Source organism: Temnothorax curvispinosus, unplaced genomic scaffold (genome assembly GCF_003070985.1).
Source record: "Temnothorax curvispinosus isolate PA1 unplaced genomic scaffold, ASM307098v1 QBEX01006657.1, whole genome shotgun sequence".
In the NCBI taxonomy this organism is placed as follows: domain Eukaryota; kingdom Metazoa; phylum Arthropoda; class Insecta; order Hymenoptera; family Formicidae; genus Temnothorax; species Temnothorax curvispinosus.
Window position 1 is genome coordinate 2,138,274 of NW_020216437.1, and position 24,934 is coordinate 2,163,207.

The following is a 24,934-nucleotide window of genomic DNA, read 5'->3' on the forward strand; positions in this document are numbered from 1 at the left end:
GAAGAGAGAGAGAGAGAGAGAGAGAGAGAGAGAGAGAGAGAGACAGAGAGCAAGGGAAAGAGAGAAAGCAACCGGGGAAAAGGAAGGGAAGGAGAGAGCGAGAGCGTGCGCGACGGCGGCGGCGGCGGCGGCGACGACGACGACGACGACGACGACGGCAACGACGACGATAAAACGAAGAGAGATACACGCTTGCGCCAGGGATATCAACCCTCATCTACTCGCACAGTGCACCCCCTTCCTCCTCCACCCCGAGTGAAGGGGGGACGAGAGAGCGGGGCGTGTGCGAGGATAGATGGCAGGGCGTCTCTCCCGGGCCGCGCGCAGGGCCGCGCAAAGCCGCGTTGCACGCACTGTCAGTCCTCTCCTCAGTTTCGCTCGGCTATCCGTGCAACGAGTTGACCCCTTCGGTCGGTCGGTCGATCGGCCCGCCGATCCGAGATCATCCCCCTTTACGCCGAGAGGGAGGGCCGCCGCGTGTGTCGATCGTCGCCGCGCGCGCGACCGGCCGGGCCGCCGCGCGCGATCGGCGCCGCGACGCGCCGAGAGAGACACGCCTGTCGCCGACAGGAAGCGGGATCGCGTGGTTTCCACGACGGTCGGAATCCTCGGCTTCTTCGACGCCGATCTCCGATCTTATAGATTAGAACGTGTTCAAGGAGAGAGACGGTGAAACGAATCGAGAGCTTACATCACTCAAAACGCACAGTTGATTTCCGACACCGACAACTTCGGCGCGGCGCGGCACGGCGATCAGCCGGAGCGCGATTTCGCCGAGGGTGCGATAAGACCGGGGGGAGGAGGAAGACGAGAAGGAGAGTCAAAGATCCGGAGGGATGCACGTATCACGCCCCGCCGGCGCTTTTCAATTACGCGAATCTAGATCACGAAGCTGTTAGCGAATTAAGCGGGCTCGAGAAAGAGAGGAGCGGGACTATGCGGGCTGGACGCGCGACGGAAAGAGGGTAGGTAACGATCGCGCGCGTGCCGTCGCGATGAGAAATCGCGCTGGGACAGACGATACGCGGGTACGAAGCAGCGACGTAACGGTGCCATGGAGCGTGGAGGCAAGAAGAACCGGAAACCGTCGATTCATCCGATAAACTCGCCCTGAACTCGTCCCACCCCCCGCTTTTTTTTTCTCGTCCGGCGCACGTTGCTGCCAATTTCGGCGGAGTGCGAGGCACTCGGAAACGCTCGCGGGGCCGCTTTACGGAGCCTACGAGTAATCGCTCACCCCTCCGGCGGCCTCTCGCCGGACCTCCGCTCCCGCTTACGGAGGATCGATCGGAGATCGGAGGATACGCGGCGCACGAGGAAGGAAGATCGATTCCCGGCACCCCGAAAACGACTATGAGAGATAAAAAATGAGGTGTCTAATCTTGACCCTCGGTCTGCTGATGGTTTCGGGTGAGTTTCGAAATAAATCGCGTTCCGGGAAATCGCCCCGACCGGTGTCGTCGCGTCGTCAATCAACCCGCACGTCGTCGACAACGACCGGCCACACGCCAAATCTCTCACCGAACGCGACGTACCCCGACGTAACGGCCGGCCGACCGCGGAAGCGGAATCCGCGTTTAGGCAAACAACACGGCCGGACAAACATTCAACAGCCCTCGAATAGCGCGAACGATAAACTACATTAGTAAAACCGCCGGCGAGGATACATTATACAAATATCGCGGGTTTTACGCCAATTTTGTCGATTTTGTCGCGCGCAAGAAAAAAGTCGTTTCCGCTCATTAGCCAACTCTATTCGTGCGATTTGCGTTGGGCCGGAAAAAACGTGCGAGGAATTCCCTCGGCTTTTATCAGCTGCACTCTTTTTTCGCGCTCCCTTCCTTCTCGCACGTAGTCTCGAGTCTCGGAATAATCCCAAGATTCCCAAGAAGAATGATACTCCGGAAATTTCAAGATTCGAAATTCGTACGCCGTTGCCCTCGCCCGAGAAATATATCGTAATTAAAATTAACAAAAGAGAAACGTATATTGAGGCTTCAATAAAATTAATTAGCGCGATCGATAAATTCCTGTAAATAACCGTTTTAATTTTTAATTATGCGCGATGATTAAAAACGTATATATATATTTTTTTCCTACGAGTGCGCGTGACATCTCCGTACGCAAAAATAAACGTCGATGGTCATTCAACCCGACAAACGGTCCTTGACCGTTGTGTCCGTCGTATTTGCTTGGACGTGCTACTCGGTTCGATTAATGGGGGATGCGGCAAAATTAGATTTACGATTCTAGCGAGAGCGTACGAGCATTAACCACCCCCCCTCTTCTTTTCAGCGCGGTTTAATGAAATTTACGCGAGAGGCACGTACGCATCGGGCGGCGTGTGTAAACCGTCTTTTTACTGTCTCGCGATGCGCGTTGAATATATCCTCTCCCCTTTGGCGAGAGACGCCGCGCGATATTATGTATACCCAGCTCGGAGGGTGCCGACGGTATATTACCGGGGGTTTAGTTAGCTCCCAAACTTAGTCTTAACTTCGTAATAACTTAGTATTAACATTACCCTTGTCCAAAATACGGGTTTATGCAGCAATTAACCCGAAAGTCCCATGTACTCTGTAATGTAATGAGACAAGATATAATATCACACACACACACACGACGTAATGGTAACGCCACGGTTAATAAAAGAGCGATTCAAAGTGCAAGCACAATTTTCTGTACCGTGTACATTGTAGAAAATATACTTTTCATTGTCGCCCTTCTTTTGGCAAGCGTCAACTCTCGTTTCTTTTCTGTAGATGCGACCCAGCTAGCAGGAATACGTCAAAATGACGTCAAAATTTGGTCAAAAGACGATTAAAAATAACGAACTAGGGTCACGGACCGATGACAACATTCAGGACGTTAAAAAGATGTGACTTTACGACCTCTTTGGTCTTTCAGTGACATTTTAATGATGTTTCAGTAACGTATTGACGTTTTAGTAACTTAGAAGATTGTGAAAATCAAAATTATATACAAAATTATTTTTTACTTAAAACGAGATTAATTGTAAAATACACATTTTATGTTTTGTGTTTACTTAACTATCACCACAATAATCTTAATGTCTCTATTATTATTATCACAATCCTTTATTACTTGAAAAAATTTAAACTCAATTTTTGATTAAAAGTTTAAAAATAAGTTTACAAATAAAAGTGTTAATTTTTAAAATAATTTAGGATGTACAAAATTACGATATTATATGACGTTTTTGTACAACGTCATTAAAATGTCACAAAAAAGACATTTTAAACCAGGTATTATTTGGTCACTAAACCAATAATCACCAGTAATCACAATTTTTGATGTCATTCTGATAAACGTATGCTACCTGAAGAGTTATCTGTCCCAAATCTGCTCGTTACATCTCATTGTTACCGAAAAAATATCAATTAAAGCTTATGCGCGTGTATATTTTCCAACCAATTTATATTTTTCTGCAGAATTATACTAGTAAAACGGAGACCGTAAAATTTTATTTCCATCGCTTCAATGGCTTTAATGATTTTGGCCTTTAGCTCAGCTTGGCCTTACTGTTCATTCAACAGTAAGCGGTACCATGGAGACTGTTATATTGAATTTTTACTCTTTCGACAAAAAATTTTATTGAGCGCTATTTAATTGACTCGCATTCACACAAAAATATTTATATACAACTCTCGTATTTTTGTTTTTCACTGACTAGTAGCCATGTGTAGAGAATTAATAATTTGGAAAATTTAAAATAAAAATAAAGCATGACATATTTTTGTTCACTTCTTCCTATATTAACAAATAGATAAATATTTATTGCGCTTCGTACGAGCGTGGGAGAGGTAGAATTGAAAAATTTACAAAATGAGGGCATTATAAGATAAATAAAAATTGCGATGCGCATATGATGAGATAATTTTTCGCGGTGAAAGCACGGAATTTAGAACGGAATTGTAAAGTGATATCATCCCACGCGCGAGAATCATATATCAAATTGTGTAAAAGTTTGAAAGATTAGATTTTTCTTAAGACACTAATAGGATTGGGTTGAGATATCCCTTAAGACAATATAAACGTTCTTAAAACGTATCTAATATTGATAATTTTTAGCCCCGGCTTTAAGATTAAATTGGGATTGTGCTTTTAAGTCTGCGGAACTGATTGTGAGTAAACGCGCAATTAGTCGGTTGCTGCTGGCTGTTAGGAAATGAACTGAAATTTACACAACAACGTGATAAGGAAACAAGCAAAGAAATTAATTCGACTGTACATTCTTGTAAAAGTAACCGTAGAGGATAAAAGGAAACAGCCGAGGGGCGGAAATTCTGATATGTATTTTAACGTGGGTTATGCGGGGCCGCGCAAATCCCACGGAAGCGCGGAGAGGTAAATATTTACTCGCGCAACTACCTGCATCCCTTTAAAGTTACCCTTTTGGAGCGGCATTTATTTTTAACGCACGATTTTCTGACGACGACGGTCTTATCGGATCCGAAAACTGGCGCCGCCGATATCGCGCGAGGAATTTTCCTTCGCTGCGCAAGGAAGCGTGCATTCCCGTATATACAGCCCGTTTCTTATATGCGTATATCGTTATTACGTATAAAAAGTTCTCTCTCTCTCTCTCTCTCTCGCGTACTTACACATTTTCACTATTAATGGAGGCTGGGGGATGTACCCATCATCCTCTCAAGTTGACCGTCCGTGTACAAACGGCTACATATATATATTTACGGAAAACGTCCGACTAAAGTTACGAACTTCCCCGTGAACGATGAACGATTCACAACGTTAGAGAACTTGATAAACGGGTAATGGAGAGTTCGCGCTGTTCTATGTGCCGATTTACGATACGGCTATTTTATGGCTGTTTATGAATCTAATATGAGGACATTATGCTACAGGCTATGTTGAATTGGCAAACAATTGTATTTACGGACAAATGTTGAATATAGCGATCCAATGTTTCATGCAAAGCTCGTTTGATTGAATAAAAAATAAATATCCATTGCATGTGAAATATTTTCATGGACTTTTTTAAAATTAAATTTCTCTTCTGGTGTCACGGAAGATTCAAGAGGAAATTTGAAGGGAAAGGAGCTAAAAAGAAGGGGAGCTTGACAATATACGGTAGACAGCTTGTTCTTTGGATACAAAGTATAAATCTTTTTATGGTTTGAACGCGAAATAATTTCCTCGAAGGAGAAAACGAGATAAAACCAAATTGATTATAAAACATTGCGACAAAGAAACCAGAAGTTCCTGAATTATGCAAATGAGAGGTTCTCGCGCGATTTAAATCTCAGAGACGTAAACAGCTAGTGAAACATTATTCGTCGTACACCTTGAATTTATTTCGAAAAGGAATTTAACGGTTTTTTTTTCTCAGGTTTTATTGCCAAGGTATTGATCGAATATTGAAATTGCGGCAGAGACAACCTCCGACATTTTCAGTAGGAACGGACCCTTTAACGAGAAGTAATATTAGCAGAAATAATCTGCCAATTTGCTAATATTGAGAGATTCTGTTAAAAAAAAAAAATAGATAGAAGTAATAAACATACGATTCTCTAATGCACCATTTCCCCAGTGATGTGGATCGTAGAAAGTATATATACTTTCAATCGAACATTTTCTACCTCAAATAAATTGTTCTCCTACCAAGCTTTAAAAGAAAGATGTCCTCATTTTTTTTAACCGCCACTACGATCTCGCAGGTTCTAGCTTCCCTTTTGGAAAAAGGGATCTCCCACTACAAAAATTCCTCCGACAATGGTACTAAAAAGTTACGAAAGAGATATTTAATAGAAAAATGAATTTCATCTTATTTTAAGTGCTATTTTTACGGGTCTATTTTGTTTTAAAATATTTGCCGGAGAACCGTGATGGGGAAAAGGTTTAAATTTATCATCGGCTTTTCCAGGACGATTATCCTAAAATCTCTGAAATGTTTATAAAAAAATAATTATTCCGTAATATGCAAAACTGTTATGTAAAATACGAATAATTTGTTGCGTTCGTATTACGTGCGCGACGTGTGTTTAATTTCATGTTATTTTGCAACGGGAGTACCGGGCAATAAGAATTAAAGAACACGCCCGTTAACCCGGGAATAATACAACCTTTTTCAACGACCTAAACTACTTGGCGGGATGTACTTTAATAAATCATTGTTATTTATTACGCAGTGCATATAACGACTCTATGAGATACGGGAGAGTTCGTGAGTGTCCGAAAAAGATAGTCAAAGAAAGTCTGAAAAATAGGGGCGCCTTTTGTGAAACGTTTATATCCGCGGAATTGTCCTCCCTTTTTTTGTAGGAGACGCGGTATAATATCCCTAAGCTAATTCGCCTAATTGACTGGAAAACGAAACTTTTTATCGGTAATTCCGACGCGTTCGAACGGAATGGCGATAACATATATCTTCTCGATCTTCTCGAGCGGTGTAAATTACATCCCGCGCGACCGTCCGCAACGTTAAAGGATTCACCCGACCCTTGACACAGCCTTGTTGTATTTGGTTAAAGTGCAAGGACCTACCCGTTGCATGGCCGATCACAGGACACACGAGAATCGTGCATCGGAGCCGCTCGATCGAGGGCCGTACTTTGACGTCTCGGCCTCTCGCAACGTAACGGCCCTCGTCGGGAAAACAGCGACGCTGAATTGCCGAGTACGAAATTTGGGCGACCGTACGGTAAGTGCAAAACCACCCTCCCTTTCGCTGTTAGAAGCGACTTTTATTTTTGTAAAAGAATATAACGCGACGAGATATTTCGAGTTTTATCCCATTACCAAGTATATTGATTAACTCTCCAGTGGGCGCGTGAAAATTTGAATTGTGGGAAAGAGCGCGTGTGGAGTGTAAATTATTTATGCTATTTATTTATGCTATTATTTACATTATTTATACTATAAATATTAAACCAATTAATATTTTTTCTTTTGTTTTGTAAAATACGCCCCACGCGCACACTGGAGAGTTAAATAAGTAAAATATGTTTAAATTCGAGTGTACGGTTGGATTGCTTGAATCAATACCATCTTCTCCTGATTAAACTCTGTTAAAAGGGGTTTAAAAATATAAGTATGGGAGAGATGTAGCGTAATAACATTCTGTAATATCCTAATAACGACTGAACTGCCGTTTTACAAAGCCAATGTAGTTTTATATTCTAATAAGGTTATCTCGCTTATTATAATAAGCAATAAAGTTTAATATAATACGATTTTAGTATAATATCGACGAAGAATACAAGTAAGTAACGGTAAAGAGAGCCGTTCTCGAAAGTTTATTTTAAGCTCTTTAAGAGGAAATTTGAATGATGCGAAGTTTCAGAAAATATCCCTTTAGCGCGCCTGAAAATAGGCGTCCACTCGATATCGAAGAAAATTTTAGTCTCTACTAGTAATATGCATTGTAGCTCGCGCGAGTGCCACTTTTATCTCCGGTATATATCGCGAAATCGGCTGTCAGTGCTAAAATATTTCTCGCCGGCGATACTCCTGCGCCGAGGGGAAACTTTTACCAGAAATGGATCGACTCAAAAACACGGCAGCTTTAGAGAGCTTTTATTAAAAGCCTGTCTATTAGATAACGCAACTTCTTTCACGGGCACACGTATCGACTGATACCCGTCAAGGATTCTTCCACTACGCTCGATGCACTAAGCGCTTTAGAGTGAAATATAAAATACACGACTTGCGCGCGCGCGAGACGATTAAACTTGTCGCGGCGGATAAATACGTACGTACGTGTTATTTGCGACGTCGCGGTGCCATTTATAGAAGAAAGTTTATGAATAAATTATAAAGAGAGAGAGAAAGAGAGAGAGTCGTGGAAAGCGCCGTGGCTATCGACGCCGCGAAACTTATACGAACCACGAAACGCGATTAGTTGCAAAACTTGACTGCGGCGCAGTTTCATATCCCTGGGCGTAGTTTTTCCGTCACATGTATAATAAAGTTGGCCCATCACGAGACACTCATATATATACAAAGAACACCGCGAGAATGGGCAAGACTGCAATATCTCGACTGCCATACCTTTTTTCTCCGCGCTTTTTTCAACTCGCGCGCGCGCGGGACAGAACGCCCGAGAGGGATTTCGACAAAAAAAGGCATCATATACCCCCTTTCGCATCTTTCGCGTCTGAGTTTTTGCTCGCGCGCGCCGCTCGTCTCTATTTCATTAACACCGTTTTTTATATTTTCCCCCGCACACAATCTGTCTCTCTTCGCTGCGTCCATGCGTGGGGTAAGTTGAATTAGAGTTTTCACAGAGCAATGTAAATTTTACACCTCCCGGCCTCATACGAGGGGCATTAATTTTAACGGAAAACCTGTTATTCCAAATGACGATAATACGCGAATTGTATCGCGATAATTTTAACATGTATAACCAAATATGAGAAATACCATTTTCTACCTTTATTAAAAATTTGCGGCTACGTGCGGATATGTCGAATTATTATTTTTTTTTTCTACAAAGCAAAGCACATTTTCCACATTTCCCATAAAATCACATTAATTTCAGCGGAAAATTTATATTAATGTAAGCAAAGGATTAATCTCGAACGTAATGCGAGAATTTTCACGGTTGAAATTATTTGTGGAAAAAGCTATTTTTTCTCATATCGTCTAGAGTTCGGGTATTATATATAACATTTAGCTATATTATTCATTAAAATATAGATGAGCCACACTTTGCTGCAGATTAATATTTTTCTACATTATTATTATTGCGTGCATTATTATTATTGTATGTCGCTTAACACGTCGATTAATACGTCAGAAAGGTACGCTCGGTGCACGTACGCTATCGAAAAATTGTACACTTACGGGCACTGTCGTATTTGAAGTGAACGCACGTATTGACATTTTCAAAATGGAATTCTGAAAGCTTAAGATTCTTTGCTCGCGTGACTTTTCGCGTATATATAGTAGTCAATTCTACACGGTAATCACGACGGTGGAAAGGAAAGGGTTGGCAGGAGTGGGAAAGGGGGGGAGGAAAAGTTCGGATTTTCCAATGGCTAGCTAAAGTATTCGAAAGCGTACAAGTTTGACGTAAATTGATAAATCGATGTTTCCACTTTAGCGTATAAGCATATTCCGCTCGCGGAGTCGCGCGTATTAGGTATATATACACAAACGTTCCTGCCGTATTTCGCGCAATCGCGAGAGGAGATTTCTAATGTTGCTGCACGGTGGGTAAATATAGGTCGGCAAGCACGCGGGCAAATTCGTGTTATTGAGGCGGAAGGACAAAGGGCGCTAAACTATTTTAATTACAGCCCCGTATAATCTGAACTATGCGATATGATTGCTTCGCTCCATATCCATACGCGAAAGTAACGTAAATATACTTTGGACATTTCCATATGCTTTCTATCAGCTGGTATTTAAAAGGCAGTTTGAACGTCATTTTGTTTAGCTTCCGGGGGGGAGGGAAACTTTTCAAAACACGTCCATCACCGTCCATTCTTTTGCAAAAACATTTACAAAATTAAATAAAAATTGAATTAAATTGTTTTTACATTCATATAATTTAATTTCCCCCATAGAATTTAACATTTCTGGCCGAATTTGACGTTAACATTTATTTATTTACGTTCTTGTAAATGAGATTGCCGGACCTGCTCGCAGGCCTTTGAAAAATTATTTCAACTATACGTTTGCCGGTGGAGGCATTTTTTTATGAGCCGAGAGGGGGAAGAGAGGGGCGAAAACGCACGGCTGTTCCATTCTCTTTATTAAAAGGTAAAATCGAATATGCGCTTTTCATTAGCACCAGATCGTAACCGCGCGTCATATGAACAAAAGCCGCGTTACGGTTCTTCTGCCCGTACCTTTTCCCCTTTTCATATCAAGCCTCGGTACGCCGAGCACGCGTAACAAAACTCAATGAAGCCGTTTTTATGGGAGAATACGCATTTTTGTCCTACGTGTTCGGCATTTCGCGTGTACCCGCTAATATAATATCGCTCAAACGCACGCTATACGTTTACGTAAATCAATCACGTCGATCCATTTCGAGGAACGTAAGACACGATCTGTCGAATGTTATCGTAAATGTAAAAAATTAAAACGAGCCAAAAAGAAGTGATGAAAAAAAAAGCACTGAATTACATATCGGGGATTGAAAATGAATTCGCAATATATATTATTCGCGGAGCGGTTTCGCGCTGTGGGGGAAAAAACCCCCCCGAATACTATTCGTTACATCAGATGGGCGGTATAGGGATCATTTTTACATGTCCACAGTATCGCGAAATCCGGTTAAATTATACCGCAATCCCTTGATCGAACCTGCGGACGCCTCATTCCGGGGCCCACCGGGGCTCAGCTGCGCGCGGAAAAGGGCGGACATCCATACCGCGGACGATGTTGGAAATGGACGTTCGCGACGTGTCCCTTTCTTTTCTTTTTTTCTTCCAGGTGTCATGGGTGAGACACAGGGATATCCATCTTCTCACCGTGGGCGTCGAGACGTACACGTCGGACCAGAGATTCGTCGCGTCGCACTTCCCTCACACGGAGGACTGGACGCTACAAGTGAAATACCCTCAACGACGAGATTCCGGCACATACGAGTGTCAAGTGTCCACGACGCCGCCCATAGGTCATTCCATGCTCCTCTCCGTCGTCGGTCAGTTTTCCTCCTCTTCTTCCCTTTTCGCGACCGCAGCAGCGCGTGCTGGGAAGCACCGCCGCGCCGGGGCACACGCGTGCGCGCGCGCGCCTCGCTGATTTCGCCGCGACGCGGAAATTCACGCTATATCTATTTGCCGGAAGCTTAATGTGCGCCGCACGTGCATCGCGATATACCCGGCGGCATTTGCCGCGCCACGGACCCCGCTGCTGATTTACCGCCGCGACTTAATTCACGTGGAGTTCCCTCGACGGGACGGGCGAGACCTGAGTGTTTCACCGTCGCGTCGCCTCTTGTCTCCTGCTCGCGCGTCGCGCGCGCTGACGTTATCGGGTGAGTTCACCCGGAAGGATCAAATTATCGGACGGATACGGTCGAGGGGACGTATATGCGTTTTATGAAATCGGGGAATATCGACCTTCTCCATCCTTGTCTTCGGATTTTTATGAAGCACGTTGAAGTTCGCGCACGGCGAGAGATTCGTCCTACCAGACGGACTGCAATCTCGTCTTCGCGAACTTCGCGAATTATAAATTTCTGTCATTATACACGCGCTCGCGCTCCCCGTTCCGCGGATAGTGACTTTAATCAGCTTCGTGTGACTCCGGAGTTAATATCAACCTGATATTAATAATCTGACGTTAATATCAGACTCCTCTCATTCCGAAATTTAGGAATTGAACCAGCGGTTTTCAATACTATGTCCAAAGTATCTGTAAAACTGAATTATTAACCGCGATAAACTCTCTTTCGCTGGGTTAGCAGCATTTAGCAGGAAAAAAAGCTGAGGAATAAAGTATAATACGGGTAACCTTCGATTAATTGGTTCCGTGTTATTGAAAACCGCGTTTTATTCGAGACTTTTTTCAGGAGTCATACAATTTTGAAGATCACGTTCCGTGCTATTAAAAATCGTGCAATTCAAAACTCTAGATTCATATATAAAATTGAGTGGGCATTTGGTTCCAAGGGATTATTTAAAAAAAAAAACTTTTGAAAAATAGAGATGTCACAATTTTTTTTACCGTGTAATTCGAGTATCGTGTCGTTCGAGGGTCACTAGTAATTAAAAAATAATAACTTGAGACATAGATACGTCTCATTAATTTTTCAGTTGTGCGTTAATGCATTAATGCATTAATAACGAATCATTTATTAATGTTTATCGTTTATTAACATCTGATATAGTGCATGTTTGCTGATTCTATATGATCGATAATGTCAGTGTTTCTAAATGTAGTAATAACAAACGAGAAGCAAACAAATATCAAACGCAATGTGTTTAACGCAAACAGTTCGTCATTAATTGCATGGCTTTTCAATTGAAAATATTTATTTAAATTGAAAAATTATTTATTTATAAATCATTGTTTGTTGCAGCTATTTTTCCATTAATTTTCATGAATTAAATACTGTAGCGGAATAATATAAAATTACAAATATCCGGAAAAAAGATGAAAATAAATTTAATCAAAAGAAAATTAATTAATAAGTATGCGCAGTATGTATAATTTTATAATTTTTGTCTCTTTCATTTCCGTTTAAACTCATCGCCGACTTTCATTAGCTTCATTAGCTTATTATTCCGGTTTCATTTTACATCAAAAAAATATTACAAAGAAAACGACCCGAAGGTTGATAGTTGATCCAATAACAATTTTAATTGGAGATATTAAATTCTTTATGAATATGCAATGTCCTTTTTACCTTGAATTAACGTTTTCCTTTGTGATTTTTATAAAGTTCGCATTTGCCAAATTATAATTTTCCCCAATTACGAAATTTTACGAAAGTATAAAATTTGAAATGCTTATCACATAATTATTATTGAGTGAAGATAAATATAAAATCTCTTTTATAAATTGCAGTCTCGAAATGAAATTAATCTTTTGAAGAGAATAATTAAATTTCATTTAAATGTCGTCTAAATAACACATTATAAATAGCAATTTCCACACAAGATATCCGACAGAACCTCTTCGTTAATTAATACATTACATTAATGCATTACATTAATAAATTACTAATATTAAACTTTCACGTAAGATACGGATTTTTTTAATGATCATGGGTAATGCGACTTTTTTAATAACACTTCCATGCACATTCTTTCGTTATCGTCCATAGAGCCCGTGACGGCGATCATTGGAGAACCGGAAATGTACATAAACAAGGATAGCACAATGAACTTGACCTGCGTCGTGCGGCACAGTCCCGAGCCACCCTTGACCATTCATTGGACTCACGATCATGAGGTAAGTTTTGTCATCAAGCGCGGCTCTCATTTGACGGAAATGAAAGCAAAAAGGAGACGGAAACGCTGGTGGATTAATTTTCAATCGCCGTTCCCAACTAGGACGGTAAAAGACGGTAACTTAAATCCACTGTTCTCCCCGCTGCCATAATTCTTTGCCATCTCCCATTCAACTTACACTCGATCTACTCCGTCCTCACTCCATCATGCGACCCGTTTTAAGCAAGTTTTTAAATCTAAGATTCTAAGTTTGCTGAGAAAAGAGAGAGAGAGATAGAGAGTGGGGGGAGGGGAGGGTAGAGGGAAAACTTTTAATTTTAATATTACCTGTTCGGAACGTTTCTCCTTGTGGAATTTTTAAATGTACGAACACCGCGGAAAGAACTCCGTCTCATTTCTCAACTTCAAAACCTATCTCCTATCCCTGTTATTCCTTCTCTTTCTCTTTGCCGCGTAAAGTTTTTCTAGTATGCTTTGCCGCGACCCTGGTCGCATTATACAACACCTATTTCCACGACCGTGTTTCTGTCTCTGTACCTCGCGGGCTTCTCTACTCCAGGTCTTATATTCTTACTTTCGAACTCCACCGACAGTTCATCGCATTAACTCCTCTCGTCGTCCTCCGCGGTATCTCCCGTTTCGTAATGTTCCTCGCCAATATCGCGCGCTGTACACCTCCGTTCCTCCGTTTATTACCCATTCTCAGTTCACTTTATCAATATTTCTTCGCAATTCGCGACGCAGTTCTGAGATAAACGTGCAACATTTAATTTAATTGTCACAGTTTGTTGCACCAATTCCCCTTATTCAGTTCCCAACGTATCGTTCATCGCAACTTGTTTGCCATTATTTATTTCTTGCTCAAGTTACTTATTTAAATTGCTTGTATTACGAAATGATAAACAAGGCGCGACGACACATTAAGAACTGAACAAGGACGTGGTGCAACAAATTGTGACAATAAATAACTAGTTAATAAGTAATATAAGTAACTTGTTCAAGTTGCTTTGTTGCTTATAGCTTATATCATTGATATCTATTATTTATTTACAATTAATATCATTTTGCAGACCTGATATTTATTTTCATTATTTATTTTCATCTCCTCTCCTGTTTACGCTCGTCGAAGTTTTTCTTGGCCTACTCCACGGGCGGATTTATTTTCCTTCTTTTCACTGGCTATCTTTCCTTTTTCACCTTTTCCCCCTCATTTGAGGATTTTCTTTTCGCAATCCGATTTTTGCAATCCTCGCATGCGGGTCCAAGTCCTTTTTCCGCTCGTCTGTCACTTTATTTCTTAGTCTATCTTCCGCAGAATTTGACTTTCTTCCTCTCCCGAACGAGGAACACATCCCATCTGTTCCGTCGTCCTCGATCCCGATAAGCTTCCGCGCGTCGCGCGCGCACGGGAGAGATTTCTCCTCGTGTACTTGTTCCGCCGGTGTCTCATCATTCGCTTTCTATCCCGTCCCGGACGCTATTGCATCCTATACAGTGCTAGCCAATCCTGCCTCGATATCCCGAACCCCCGAGTGAAAAATTTGACGTGCAGTATTTCCTACTGGCCCCATATTTTCCGTCTGTCTCGTCGCACGCACTCCTTCCATCCGTAGCGACCTAGTTAACCTCCCCCCCCCCTCCCCCGGTCGTTCGTATAGGGAGAATTATGCGTGTTGAGATATGCAGTACGTAGCATAAATATCGGTAAACGCGCAATCGTGCCACCGCCGCCGCCGGGACAATTGATTTCGGGTATCGGTGTCTATTAACTTCGTTACGCGTAATTGCGTTTTGCGTTACGTTTGCAATTGCGAGGAAAATTGAGATACTTATATAAATAGCAAGCGCACCGAGAAGCTTTGGTATAATTCACGAGGAAATAAAATTTCGCGGTGACCCGCGGAAATAGCGGTGTGTTCGACTGCGAGAGTTTCCGACGCTCGTAGCGAAACCTCCCCATCGACCCGAGAGCACTCGGCATTATCCACAATGTAATCCGCTTTGTGTATCCTCATTATAAAAAGGTTTACATAAGATCGTCCTAATTCGAGAAAGTTACGTCGCAGGAAAAAAACATTGTGGTTTGGAATATCATTTGCCTTAGAAATGTATCTTCAGACAAACATTTCAGTTCGAAAGTATCTGTATACTAGAACTTATCACAGATTCTGCAGACGCGCGGAGATTATTGTGAAATAAATCAAACGTGTCGTAATTAATCTTTCAAAATAATCTTCCGAACAAAATCGTATTGGGGATTAAATTCATCCTTATTTCTCACAAATGGTAAGACTTATTTTTTTTTGTTCCAAGATCAGCGCTTATCGCTTTATATGGATTGTTGTAGAGTACGCTGTGACTATTGGGATACATAATACAAGTGAGATTACATTCAATTGATATTATTAAATTTTGACTGTTAAATTAAATACGTTTATATTCTGTTTTGGGAAGAGATTTAATTCGTTAAAAACGACAAGAGATAAAGATAGAAAAAATGGTATTGCGTTAAGAGAATCACGCAGCGGTGCCGACGGGAAACTAAACGCGATACACGGAGAGGGCCGCAAAAACACGGATGTTAATGTCAATTGAGCATTGCCAATTTGACATTTTGGATTTTCAGAATTTTGGACATTTTGTGGCCCGCCGACAGCATTTAGCCCGTCGTGCCATTGTTGCATTGGAATTCGCTGACGGCATGCGGCTGTAGTAACGGCATGCAAACGCTGATGAATGTTGGATCAGCTTGTGAAACGGGAATATGTTAATATTATGTATTAAACGCTAACTTTCATTAAATAAAGGTTCAATGAAAGCCAAATATTTCGCCGTATATCTCGTTTCCGAAATATTTTCAAGATACACGAAAAAATCCGTAAAAGCGAGACGCTGTTAAAAAAAATGCTCCGTCAGTACGACTAAACAAAAATGAAATATGGCGCACGTGTATATAGGTAATGACATTCGAAATATTATACACGCATACACATACGTGTGGTATGTGTGGTTGAAATAATTATTTGAACAGTTATTAATTCCGCTCATATCAAAACTTAATTAAATACGGGTTGCCCTGTGTTTCATGATTGATTTTTCGTTTTAATTTCGAAAAAAAAAACTCACACGGACACGTATCTGATTTGTGTGGCAAAGCGAGAAACGCAAATAAAATATTTTGCTTTCATACTGACTAAAAGCAAATGTAATATTTTTCGTTTCCGGCCTCCGGTATGCATACGCTTTGGAATTTTTACGCGAAACACGCTAGACGGAATTTTTGATACCTCAAACAGTTTTGAAGGTATTCCCGCATATATTACATTTTCCGCGGATCCGAATAGCTACGTGGAATCGCTACTTTGTTTAATATGGAAGGCGCAAGTTGCTATCTGTTGTAGGCTCTCGATAAATATGCATTACGTGAATATATATGACGTTGCGGATAATAACGGTGGGGGATTCGTTGCCAGATGTGTAATAAGCGCGCGGGGCATGATTCAATCAAAATCCATTTTCTAAGCGGACGTGAGAGGAGTAAAAAGCGATCGTCTAAATTTAAAAGAGGCAGAACAAATGGGCGATGTGGATATATGGAAAAGTTAAAATTAAAGCAGACAAAATATGAGCGCGGGTAAAGAAATTGTCGTATACAGAGACGCGAAACGGCACTCAAACTGCACTCGGAAAGAAAATAATACAAAAAAAAAAGCGACATTTAATATAAAACAGACGAGATGTCCCGAGCTGTAGTTGTATTTTTGGATTTATGGTACTTCGCCGCTGTCTCTACTATTTCTCTCTCTCTCTCTCTCTCTCGCACGCATACTCCGAAAGTTTTTGAAATCCATTCTGCAACGGAGTGACATACGATTCGTTTATTTTGAAAGTGCTGTAAGTTCAGCTTTGAAACATTATGAGTTTCAACGAAATATACGGACATAAACTGATAACTGCTATATCAGTTTCACTAAAGTTTTCAAAACTGAATTCCCACCAGAGTTTACAAACCGGGAAACGCGATCGAGCTCAAAGGAGAGCTGCCCGTTTTTAATCCACGTCCCCGAAATACACCCGCGAAAAACGCAACGCGATAACGCACGCGCCGCTAGGCGCAAGAAGAACATGCTTATTTTTCAATAAATTAATAGCGAAGGCACAATTTTCTCGACAAAACTCACTATTTACGACGCTATTCGCGGAAGAGGAATTCCACGAAGCTTTTCGCGCCGGGATAAAGACGGAACTAAAGGATTTATCTCTCGCATTCGTATAATCCAGGATAAAAAATCCAGCTACTTTATTACAGCGACCTTCTTTTGTCCCTTCCGCCCTTCTGCGAGGTATCGCCAATGTCCGCGAGCGAGGCCTTTTTTTCCGACGGAGGATTAATTAATCACCCGATTAATTGATCCCTTCGGTCGGTTTGTCGAACACTATTGCATAAGCGTTACAGGAGATTTAATTAGAATAAAATTTTTTTTCCGGGGCCTGCACGTGACAGGTGATCAATTATGACAGTCCGCGAGGCGGGGTATCGGTTATCACGGAGAAGGGTGAAGTAACGACCTCATACCTTCTAATTCAACGTGCTCAAGCGGCGGACAGCGGACAATACACCTGCCATCCGAGCAACGCCAACACAAAGACAGTCTTAGTCCATGTACTTAATGGTATGTATACTTATTAATCTTATAACGCACCTGCTGTTACGCAGACTGTTACAACAGGTCTGTATGGGTGGCTTAATGCACCCTTAATGGCCGATCTTTACACGCTATTCAGTCCCAATTATCCGGGCGCGTATAGTATATCGCGAGAAAATAAATATTACCGCGGCCGGGGGCGGTTTAAGAGAAGGAAAAAGCGGCAAAAGAGAGGGCATTAATCTTTCGCTTTGCAGGGGAACATCCAGCCGCGATGCAGCACGGCGGGCAGCTCAGATTAGCCAATTTACCTTTTGTAATGATCTCGACGACGCTTTTGACCTTCCTGAATCATCCTTATTAGACGTAGAGCTGGACCATTGTGAAACGTTAGTCGGATATATTTTCTCTCGGATCCTTCCTTCGCACCTGACCGTTTGATTTTCCTCGAAAGAGAGAGAGAGAGAGAAGCATCCACCCACCGCTGAAACGTTCCATGCAGTATGAATAAAAACGATCGATAAAATAAACCGCCACAAGTTCGAGAGTCTTTCTAACGCGATAACGTGATTTATATTGTACACCTGTTATTTGGATGCGTTGTTATCAAAGGCTGTTACTAACCGTCGTTCCCTATGATTTATTGTTTATTAAATACGTTTGAATGGAAAATATAGCCTTTACACGACGTAACATAGTCCTTTAATCAAAACTAGTCTTTATACCTTGCGAGAATTATTCAATATTCTTTACGGACTGTAAACCGTAGCCTATACGTATTGTCTACGTCAATAAGCGTACCTCACGAAAGTCTGTATAGGAGAATATAACGAGAGTGAATCGTACCTCGGAATCGAAAGCATCGTAACGTATACGTAAAAGATGTGCAAGGATAAAATCGATAAATATTTAACAAGACCGTCACGATACACAATCACTTAAGAAGAAACATGCCATTTGCGATCCGAGCTGGATCTTGGTAGCCTAATACTATTTTCTGTGTATATTTCATACACATATTTTTCCAACTTGTTAAACTGCGCGCCGATTGTCGGTCTTAAAACAGTTATTGTTGGAACATTAAAATCCCCTCTGTCGCCCTAATTAAATCGATTCGATTTAACTTTCTTATTAGCATCTAAATCACTGTGAAGAATTTACTGCAAAAAATATTACCTCAGCCAGGGTTCGAACCTGGGTGTCGTACCAATTCGACGCACAGATTGAGAGAGGTTCCATATTATAATATTTTTCGCAGTAAATTCTTCACGCAGATTTAGATGCTTATAATATCAAAATAAAATCGATTTAATTACGGGAAAGAGGGGGGATTTTAATGTTCCAACAATAACTGTGTTTTAAGTCTGACAAACAATCGGCGCGCGATTTAATAAGTTGGAAAAATATGGGTACAAAATGCACACAGAGAAAAGTAGTATTAGGCTACCAAGGTCCAGTTCGGGCCGCAAATGGCGGTTTCTTCTAAATTGACTGTAAAATCGATAGTTATATAAACCGAAACGCTTCTTGCCTCGTGCAAGAGATGAAAAAAAAAAGAATCAAATTTTCGTTTGTGCTGAAACACGGTAAATGTGCGATTCAGGGCGAAGAACAGGGTAAACGAAAATCGAGTACATTTGCGAAAATATCTGCCAGTTACTTAATTTCGGGTGCTCCAGACCCCCCGAGCAACAGGTAACGTTACATCTATTTTGCTTTACCCACGTTTTTACAAGACAATATACGTTGCGCTTGCCAAGAAAAAGAGCTGCGTACATGTTAATGTTACAGGAATAATTTAGATTTCGACATAGAGAGAGATTCGTGTTAAAATCTATTACGTTGTGAGAGGAGAGAATCACGTATAACGAAAAATAAAAAAAAAAAAATATATATATATACATAAGATACACTGTAAAGCCATTAAAATGGAAATATTCGATGATGTGTGAATGAGCGTGTCACGCTGAGGTATGATTGGAATCATTTGCAAACAGAACGCGTTCATACAAACGGTATAAGTTTTTGTGCAGCGGAAACTGTTCCTTATAACGAGATCGTCTTCAAACCCCGATGAGAGAAGAAGCTCCGATAAGTTTGACGCGCTCGAACGAAAAATAACGCTTCGGTAACCATCGAATGTTGTGTGCTACAATCACGTTAAATTTCTATTTCGCCAATTCGAGACGGACCTATCAAACGTTTCGCGCTTCATTTCATACCAAACAATTTGACGGCGTGGATCTATAGTGCGCTTCGAATGACTGTTATAGAGCTCAAATGTGGTGATGATAATTATGAAAAGAGATTATAATTACAAGTTTGGCATCATAAGGTTCGAGATTGTAATTGTCGAGGAAAGTTTGTCCCCGTTTACCGTACGAACATTGATATGTAATGTGTCTTTGTTTAATCTAATGCGTTACCTTAGAACATATGTACCTGGAAGGGGAACGGAGGATCGAGCCTGTGTCCAAATCGGGTGCGAGACGGTGCGAGAGAGAGAACTCGAAGAACTATGTTTTTTTTTTCAAGGAAAGAGTATCTCCGTCCGCAATGCGCGAGCGCGAATCGCGCCGTAAAAGCGCGGTGAGCGTGACGTCATCCCTACGCTTGCGCATTGCGAGCGAAGATTGATCTGCCTCTCTCTCTCGCGCCTAATTTGAATACAGATTTTTTCCACAGAAAGCATATAGGAAATTTCTCTTCCACGTGTATACGTTTCAAGTGTGTTACCTTTAATATATTGTGTCGCGCAAAAAAAAGCATAGTAAAGATTCTATTATTTATTGAAGAAGAAAAAAAAATAGCTTAATTTTATTAATGTTAGATTGCATCTCGAAGACTTGGATTGTTTAACGAATTTAAACGGTCAGTTTCGGATTTACGGCATCTTGGTCTCACAACACACGCTTCTATATCGTTGTCGCTCTACAAATTAGAGGGTGTACGCCGTGCGTTTGGCCGGGAAATTATTCGACGTTGTGTGGACGATTCGAGACTCTCCGACCACTTCTTGATTTGGCGAGTCTATTAGATAATAGCTATTTGTTATTGTCGTGCAAATAAATCAATTATGATTAAATCATGCGTCTCGAACGTCTTTTAAGGTATATCGCTGTCTTGCTCCAATTTCGAATATAAACGATATTACATTCGAGGATTAGATTTGGTTTTATATAGATTTATTCATGATATTGAAATAATCATTAAATCGAAAATAAACAGGTTGGACGCGAGAATCAAAATTTCAAGTCAAAATTTGGGTCACGATAAACAATCTGCTAATATACGGAATGGCCCGCAGTCCTCCCTAGAAACTATTTGTTAACGAATTCGAGAAAAAGACAAGTCGATACTTCCTTAACTGAAACCTTATTCGTACATGATCTTTCAACGATCAATATCACGATAATCTCAAAATTAAAGTCCTATTAGGATAAAGTGTACGTGATGCTAAATAAAAAGAAACCAAAAACTTTTATTTCCAATATTGCCCTCTTTCATAATAGAATATTCAATCGCTGTTAAATCACATACGATTGACGTGACAAGAGATGCGGTAAATATTTTTTTTTTTTTTTACAAGCTTACTTTTCACAGCTTACACGGTTTGTAGTGGATCCTCGTCACTTTCGGAGACGCACACCTCGACAGGTTTTTCCAAGCTGCGCTTTAATATCGAAGCAAATATCTTTAGAAAACCGCGTTCTGAATCAGAATGATTCGTTAGTATAACATGAATCCCTTGATGCGCAGCGTCCAATACATCGTGATGCAACATTTCTCCCGTCAGATACAAATCTGCAGATATTCCTTTCAATACCGACACGCCCGATCCGGCACATAATGCCACGGTATTAATGTAACCATCTGAAATATAATAATAATGATGCAAAATAATGTGTACATTTATTTATCACCCATCAAGTTTGGATTTCTTTCTTTCAGCATTAAATTATTTTTGCCAAGATCTCACCTGTACCGCGCGCACGTGCCAATCTTACGTACTTCAGATTAGTTCGTTGCTTTACTAAATTTACCGCTTCGTCGATAGATATTCGGCTCTTCAAGGTACACAACCTTCCAAATCCATAAGTCGCGTTACTCTCGTTTGGCTGAATCGGATTACTACTCTCGAGCTCTTAAAATATAAATTTAAATGGTAAGATTAATGTTTTAATCTTAATGATTGAGGTAAAGATCCTGTAACGGGTTTTCTTCTTACCGAAAGCTTCTGCTAGCCAATCGTTTACACCGCCTTTCACAGAATCAAAACTGCTGTGCGGAGAGAAGACAGCGATCTTATTTTCTAGACACCTCGCTATTATTCGTTCCTATTATACAAAATAAAAAAATAATATAAAGAAAATCAGGTTGCAATAACATTTCAATGAAGATTATATTACAGGACATCACGGTACCTTCCAAGATGCAGTTGTGATAGATTTCAACGGAGCAAATATTAGCGGATGATACGTGACGATCAAATCGGTTTTTAATCTGACAGCTTCATCCATGACATCTTCGGTTAAATCATTTGTTAATAAAATATGCGACACAATCTTCGGTTCCGTAGGTTCAACCAGTAATCCAACATTATCCCAAGAAGCTGCCAGCGACGTGTCCGCAAACTTGTTCATTGCGCTCACAACATCCTTCAACGGCATGCCTTTGTTTTCTGCAGCGTGACTCATCGCGCGTACAGTTTTGTACTGTCTAATATATCTGTATCGAAAGTAAAAATTCTCGCAAGATAATCCCACGTTGTACAAGCGCTTCAGCATTTATGTGCAGCTCTGAAATAAAAACGTATTTATGGATAATATGACTTATATATAAATATATTTCAAGTACAAAGTTATATTGAAGGTAATAGTATCCAGATATATTTTAATTTACCATTTATTTATCACAAAATTAAAGTCGAGTTTTGTTAATAAAAATGTCGAGATATTGAACTGTTACACTATAAACTACTGAAATTAGAGAATCTTGTACGAATTAAGCTTTCAAAGAAAGAAAGAAAGAAATAAAACTATTCACCATTCTATGTAACTTACAATTTTTAGCAAAATTTGTTCGTTGCTACACAAAATAAAAAATTCGACTAAAAATTAGGTGAAATAATGACGTTTCTCTCATGCTACTCTGAAGAGGTAATAACTCTTAATTTTATAACAAACGTTATTATTTATTATCCACTAATTTTGGATCGTCTTACTTCTAAGTTAAAAAAAAAGACAAATAAAGTACGACAGAATCATATATCTTATAGATGTATACTTTATTCGTTATAAAACCATATCTTGACTGAACTATCATCGCTCGCGGACGCGAGTTGACCAGGAATCGCGGGATTCCACTGAACACAGTTAACATCTTGAGCGTGCGCGCTGTTTATCGAGCAAACCATCGTGAAATTCGGTTGATGCGGGTCGCAGTCGCCGTCCTCCTTAAATATCCTAATGATATCGTCGCCGCACGCGGTCACCAGTAAACCCGTGGTCTTACACCAGTCGATGTCGTAAATAGTTCTCGTATGGTATCCCGACAACGTGCAGATACACTTCCAAACTGGGTCGTTATTCGGCGTAGCGACGCCCATGTCGTTCCCAGGTTTATATTCTCGCCATATCTTCACCGTTTGATCGTCGCTGCAGGTCGCTATACGATTGCCGATCTTATCCCACGAAAGACTCCACACCGTGGACGTGTGAGACGACAAGGTGGCGATGCACGACCAGTCGCTGTCGGCTGCGTCTTCCTTAAATATCTTCACCGTGTTGTCGTAACTGGCGGAGGCCAGGATCTCTTCGTGTGGATGCCACCTCACCTAAAAGCACGCTCTTTTCACGTACACTGGATATAAATCTTCTACTTATAAATCGACAGACCAAGTAACAGAGATTTCTATTAATAAATATATATACTTTAATAAAGACTTTTCAATGGATAAATCTGTAAACGTACCTTCTTTACATCTTGAGTATGAGCATTAATAACGGCGGCACACTCGTATTCATCGTCATTCACTTCCCATACCCACACGGATTTGTCTCGGCTACACGTGGCGAGTAACTGGCCGGAGATCGACCAGCTGACGCTTTTCACCTCGTTCTCGTGCCCTTCCAACGTCGCGTTGCATTCAAACTGTCCCGACTTTTTGTCCCATACCGCGGTAGTGGCGTCGAAACTCGCCGATGCTATGTAATTGCCACAGTGGGACCAAGCCACCTCTCTAATGGTCCTCGAGTGTCCTTCGGTGAGGATCATTTTCGTAACCCACTTGGGCCCTTCCAATCCCCATATTATAATCGTCTTGTCCTCGCCGCAAGACGCTAGATTCGCACCCTTGGGATGCCAACAGACACTCCACACTCTGCCCCTATGCCTGGTCAGGCTCTGCTTTAGTTCCAACGTACCCATTGCTACCTGCAACAGCATAGTTCACCTGTCAGAGGTAAAACGACAATACATATCTTTTCGTTTGAGGGACAAATCTATCTAAAGAATTACAAATGCATCAAGACAAGTAACAATTAAAATGTGTGCTTTCAGGAAATGAACTTGGAAAATGAATTTTTTAAATAAAATAAACAACTACAGTTTAGGATACGTTGGAACTAAATATAGATCAGCGTATAATTTTCGTTCTTTCTACCAATCTTCGTCGTTCTTACGTACGGCATACGTGACTTGCTTGTTAATACACGTGATTAACAACAATGAGTTGACCGGAGAGATCTTGTCACATGGACGGTAATAATTAGGCGACCCTCGACCGAAATTAATTCGCTCAAACTTATTTAATAAAATATCCAAGAATCTTGCAGACTCACCGTTTGTGTTCTCAAGTCGAATGTCAGTCGGCGTCGCTAATTCTTGCATGTATGAATATACCGGTTGATAACGGGTGGAATATTTATGAAAAACGATAAGCCTCTGATAACCTCCTTTCTCGTCGCTGCTCGCGACGATCCTGCGGTTGGCTACCGATTACCGATAAACGTGGGATTTCATGCAAATAATTACCGAAGATGATCACAGAGAGCGTTAGGGTCCACTCGCGCAGAATTGCGCGGTAATTTTCAAAATTACGCGACGTGGATTGTTTGCATATTGTTTACAATATGTTTACGTGAATTTTTCTCATGTCGACAATATAATCAATGTAGATTTTTATAAATTGAATAATTGAATGACTTCTTTAAATTGTATTTTTGCAAACAGTTCTGGAAAAATAAAAAGTATATATATGTATATATGTTATAACTTTCATAGTATAAAAGAATTTAAAAATAAAGATGATTTGTTTTTATATGATTTTCAAAAATTAAACTTATTTAGATCCCCCCCCCCCGTTACAACAATTTTCATTGGCCTTCTATATAT

At 40.9% G+C, this 24,934-nt stretch overlaps 2 protein-coding genes across 4 annotated transcripts; one reads left to right on the plus strand and one right to left on the minus strand.

The window, feature by feature from the left end:
• The first annotated feature begins 515 nt into the window (after positions 1-515).
• On the plus strand, positions 516-20,624 carry LOC112456118 (neurotrimin-like). Its single transcript, XM_025018439.1, has 6 exons — positions 516-1,410; positions 6,513-6,682; positions 10,426-10,636; positions 12,767-12,894; positions 17,398-17,566; positions 17,797-20,624. Exons 1-6 carry the CDS (start codon positions 1,368-1,370, stop codon positions 17,901-17,903), a joined length of 828 nt encoding a protein of 275 aa, XP_024874207.1. The 5' UTR covers positions 516-1,367; the 3' UTR covers positions 17,904-20,624.
• Positions 20,625-21,000: 376 nt separating this feature from the next.
• On the minus strand, positions 21,001-24,705 carry LOC112456115 (probable cytosolic iron-sulfur protein assembly protein Ciao1). Of its 3 annotated transcripts, XM_025018436.1 has the most exons (5): positions 24,382-24,680; positions 21,964-22,338; positions 21,768-21,876; positions 21,519-21,683; positions 21,001-21,412 (listed from the first exon to the last, which is right to left on the minus strand). In XM_025018436.1, exons 2-5 carry the CDS (start codon positions 22,324-22,326, stop codon positions 21,144-21,146), a joined length of 906 nt encoding a protein of 301 aa, XP_024874204.1. In that variant the 5' UTR covers positions 22,327-22,338; positions 24,382-24,680; the 3' UTR covers positions 21,001-21,143. The 3 variants fall into 3 exon arrangements, with proteins under 3 accessions (XP_024874204.1, XP_024874203.1, XP_024874205.1); XM_025018435.1 differs by lacking the exons at positions 21,001-21,412; positions 21,519-21,683; positions 21,768-21,876; positions 21,964-22,338 and adding exons at positions 22,805-23,375; positions 23,513-23,974 and having other exon boundaries at positions 24,382-24,705; XM_025018437.1 differs by lacking the exons at positions 21,001-21,412; positions 21,519-21,683; positions 21,768-21,876; positions 21,964-22,338; positions 24,382-24,680 and adding exons at positions 22,805-23,375; positions 23,513-23,974; positions 24,227-24,372.
• Between the last annotated feature and the right edge of the window lie 229 nt (positions 24,706-24,934).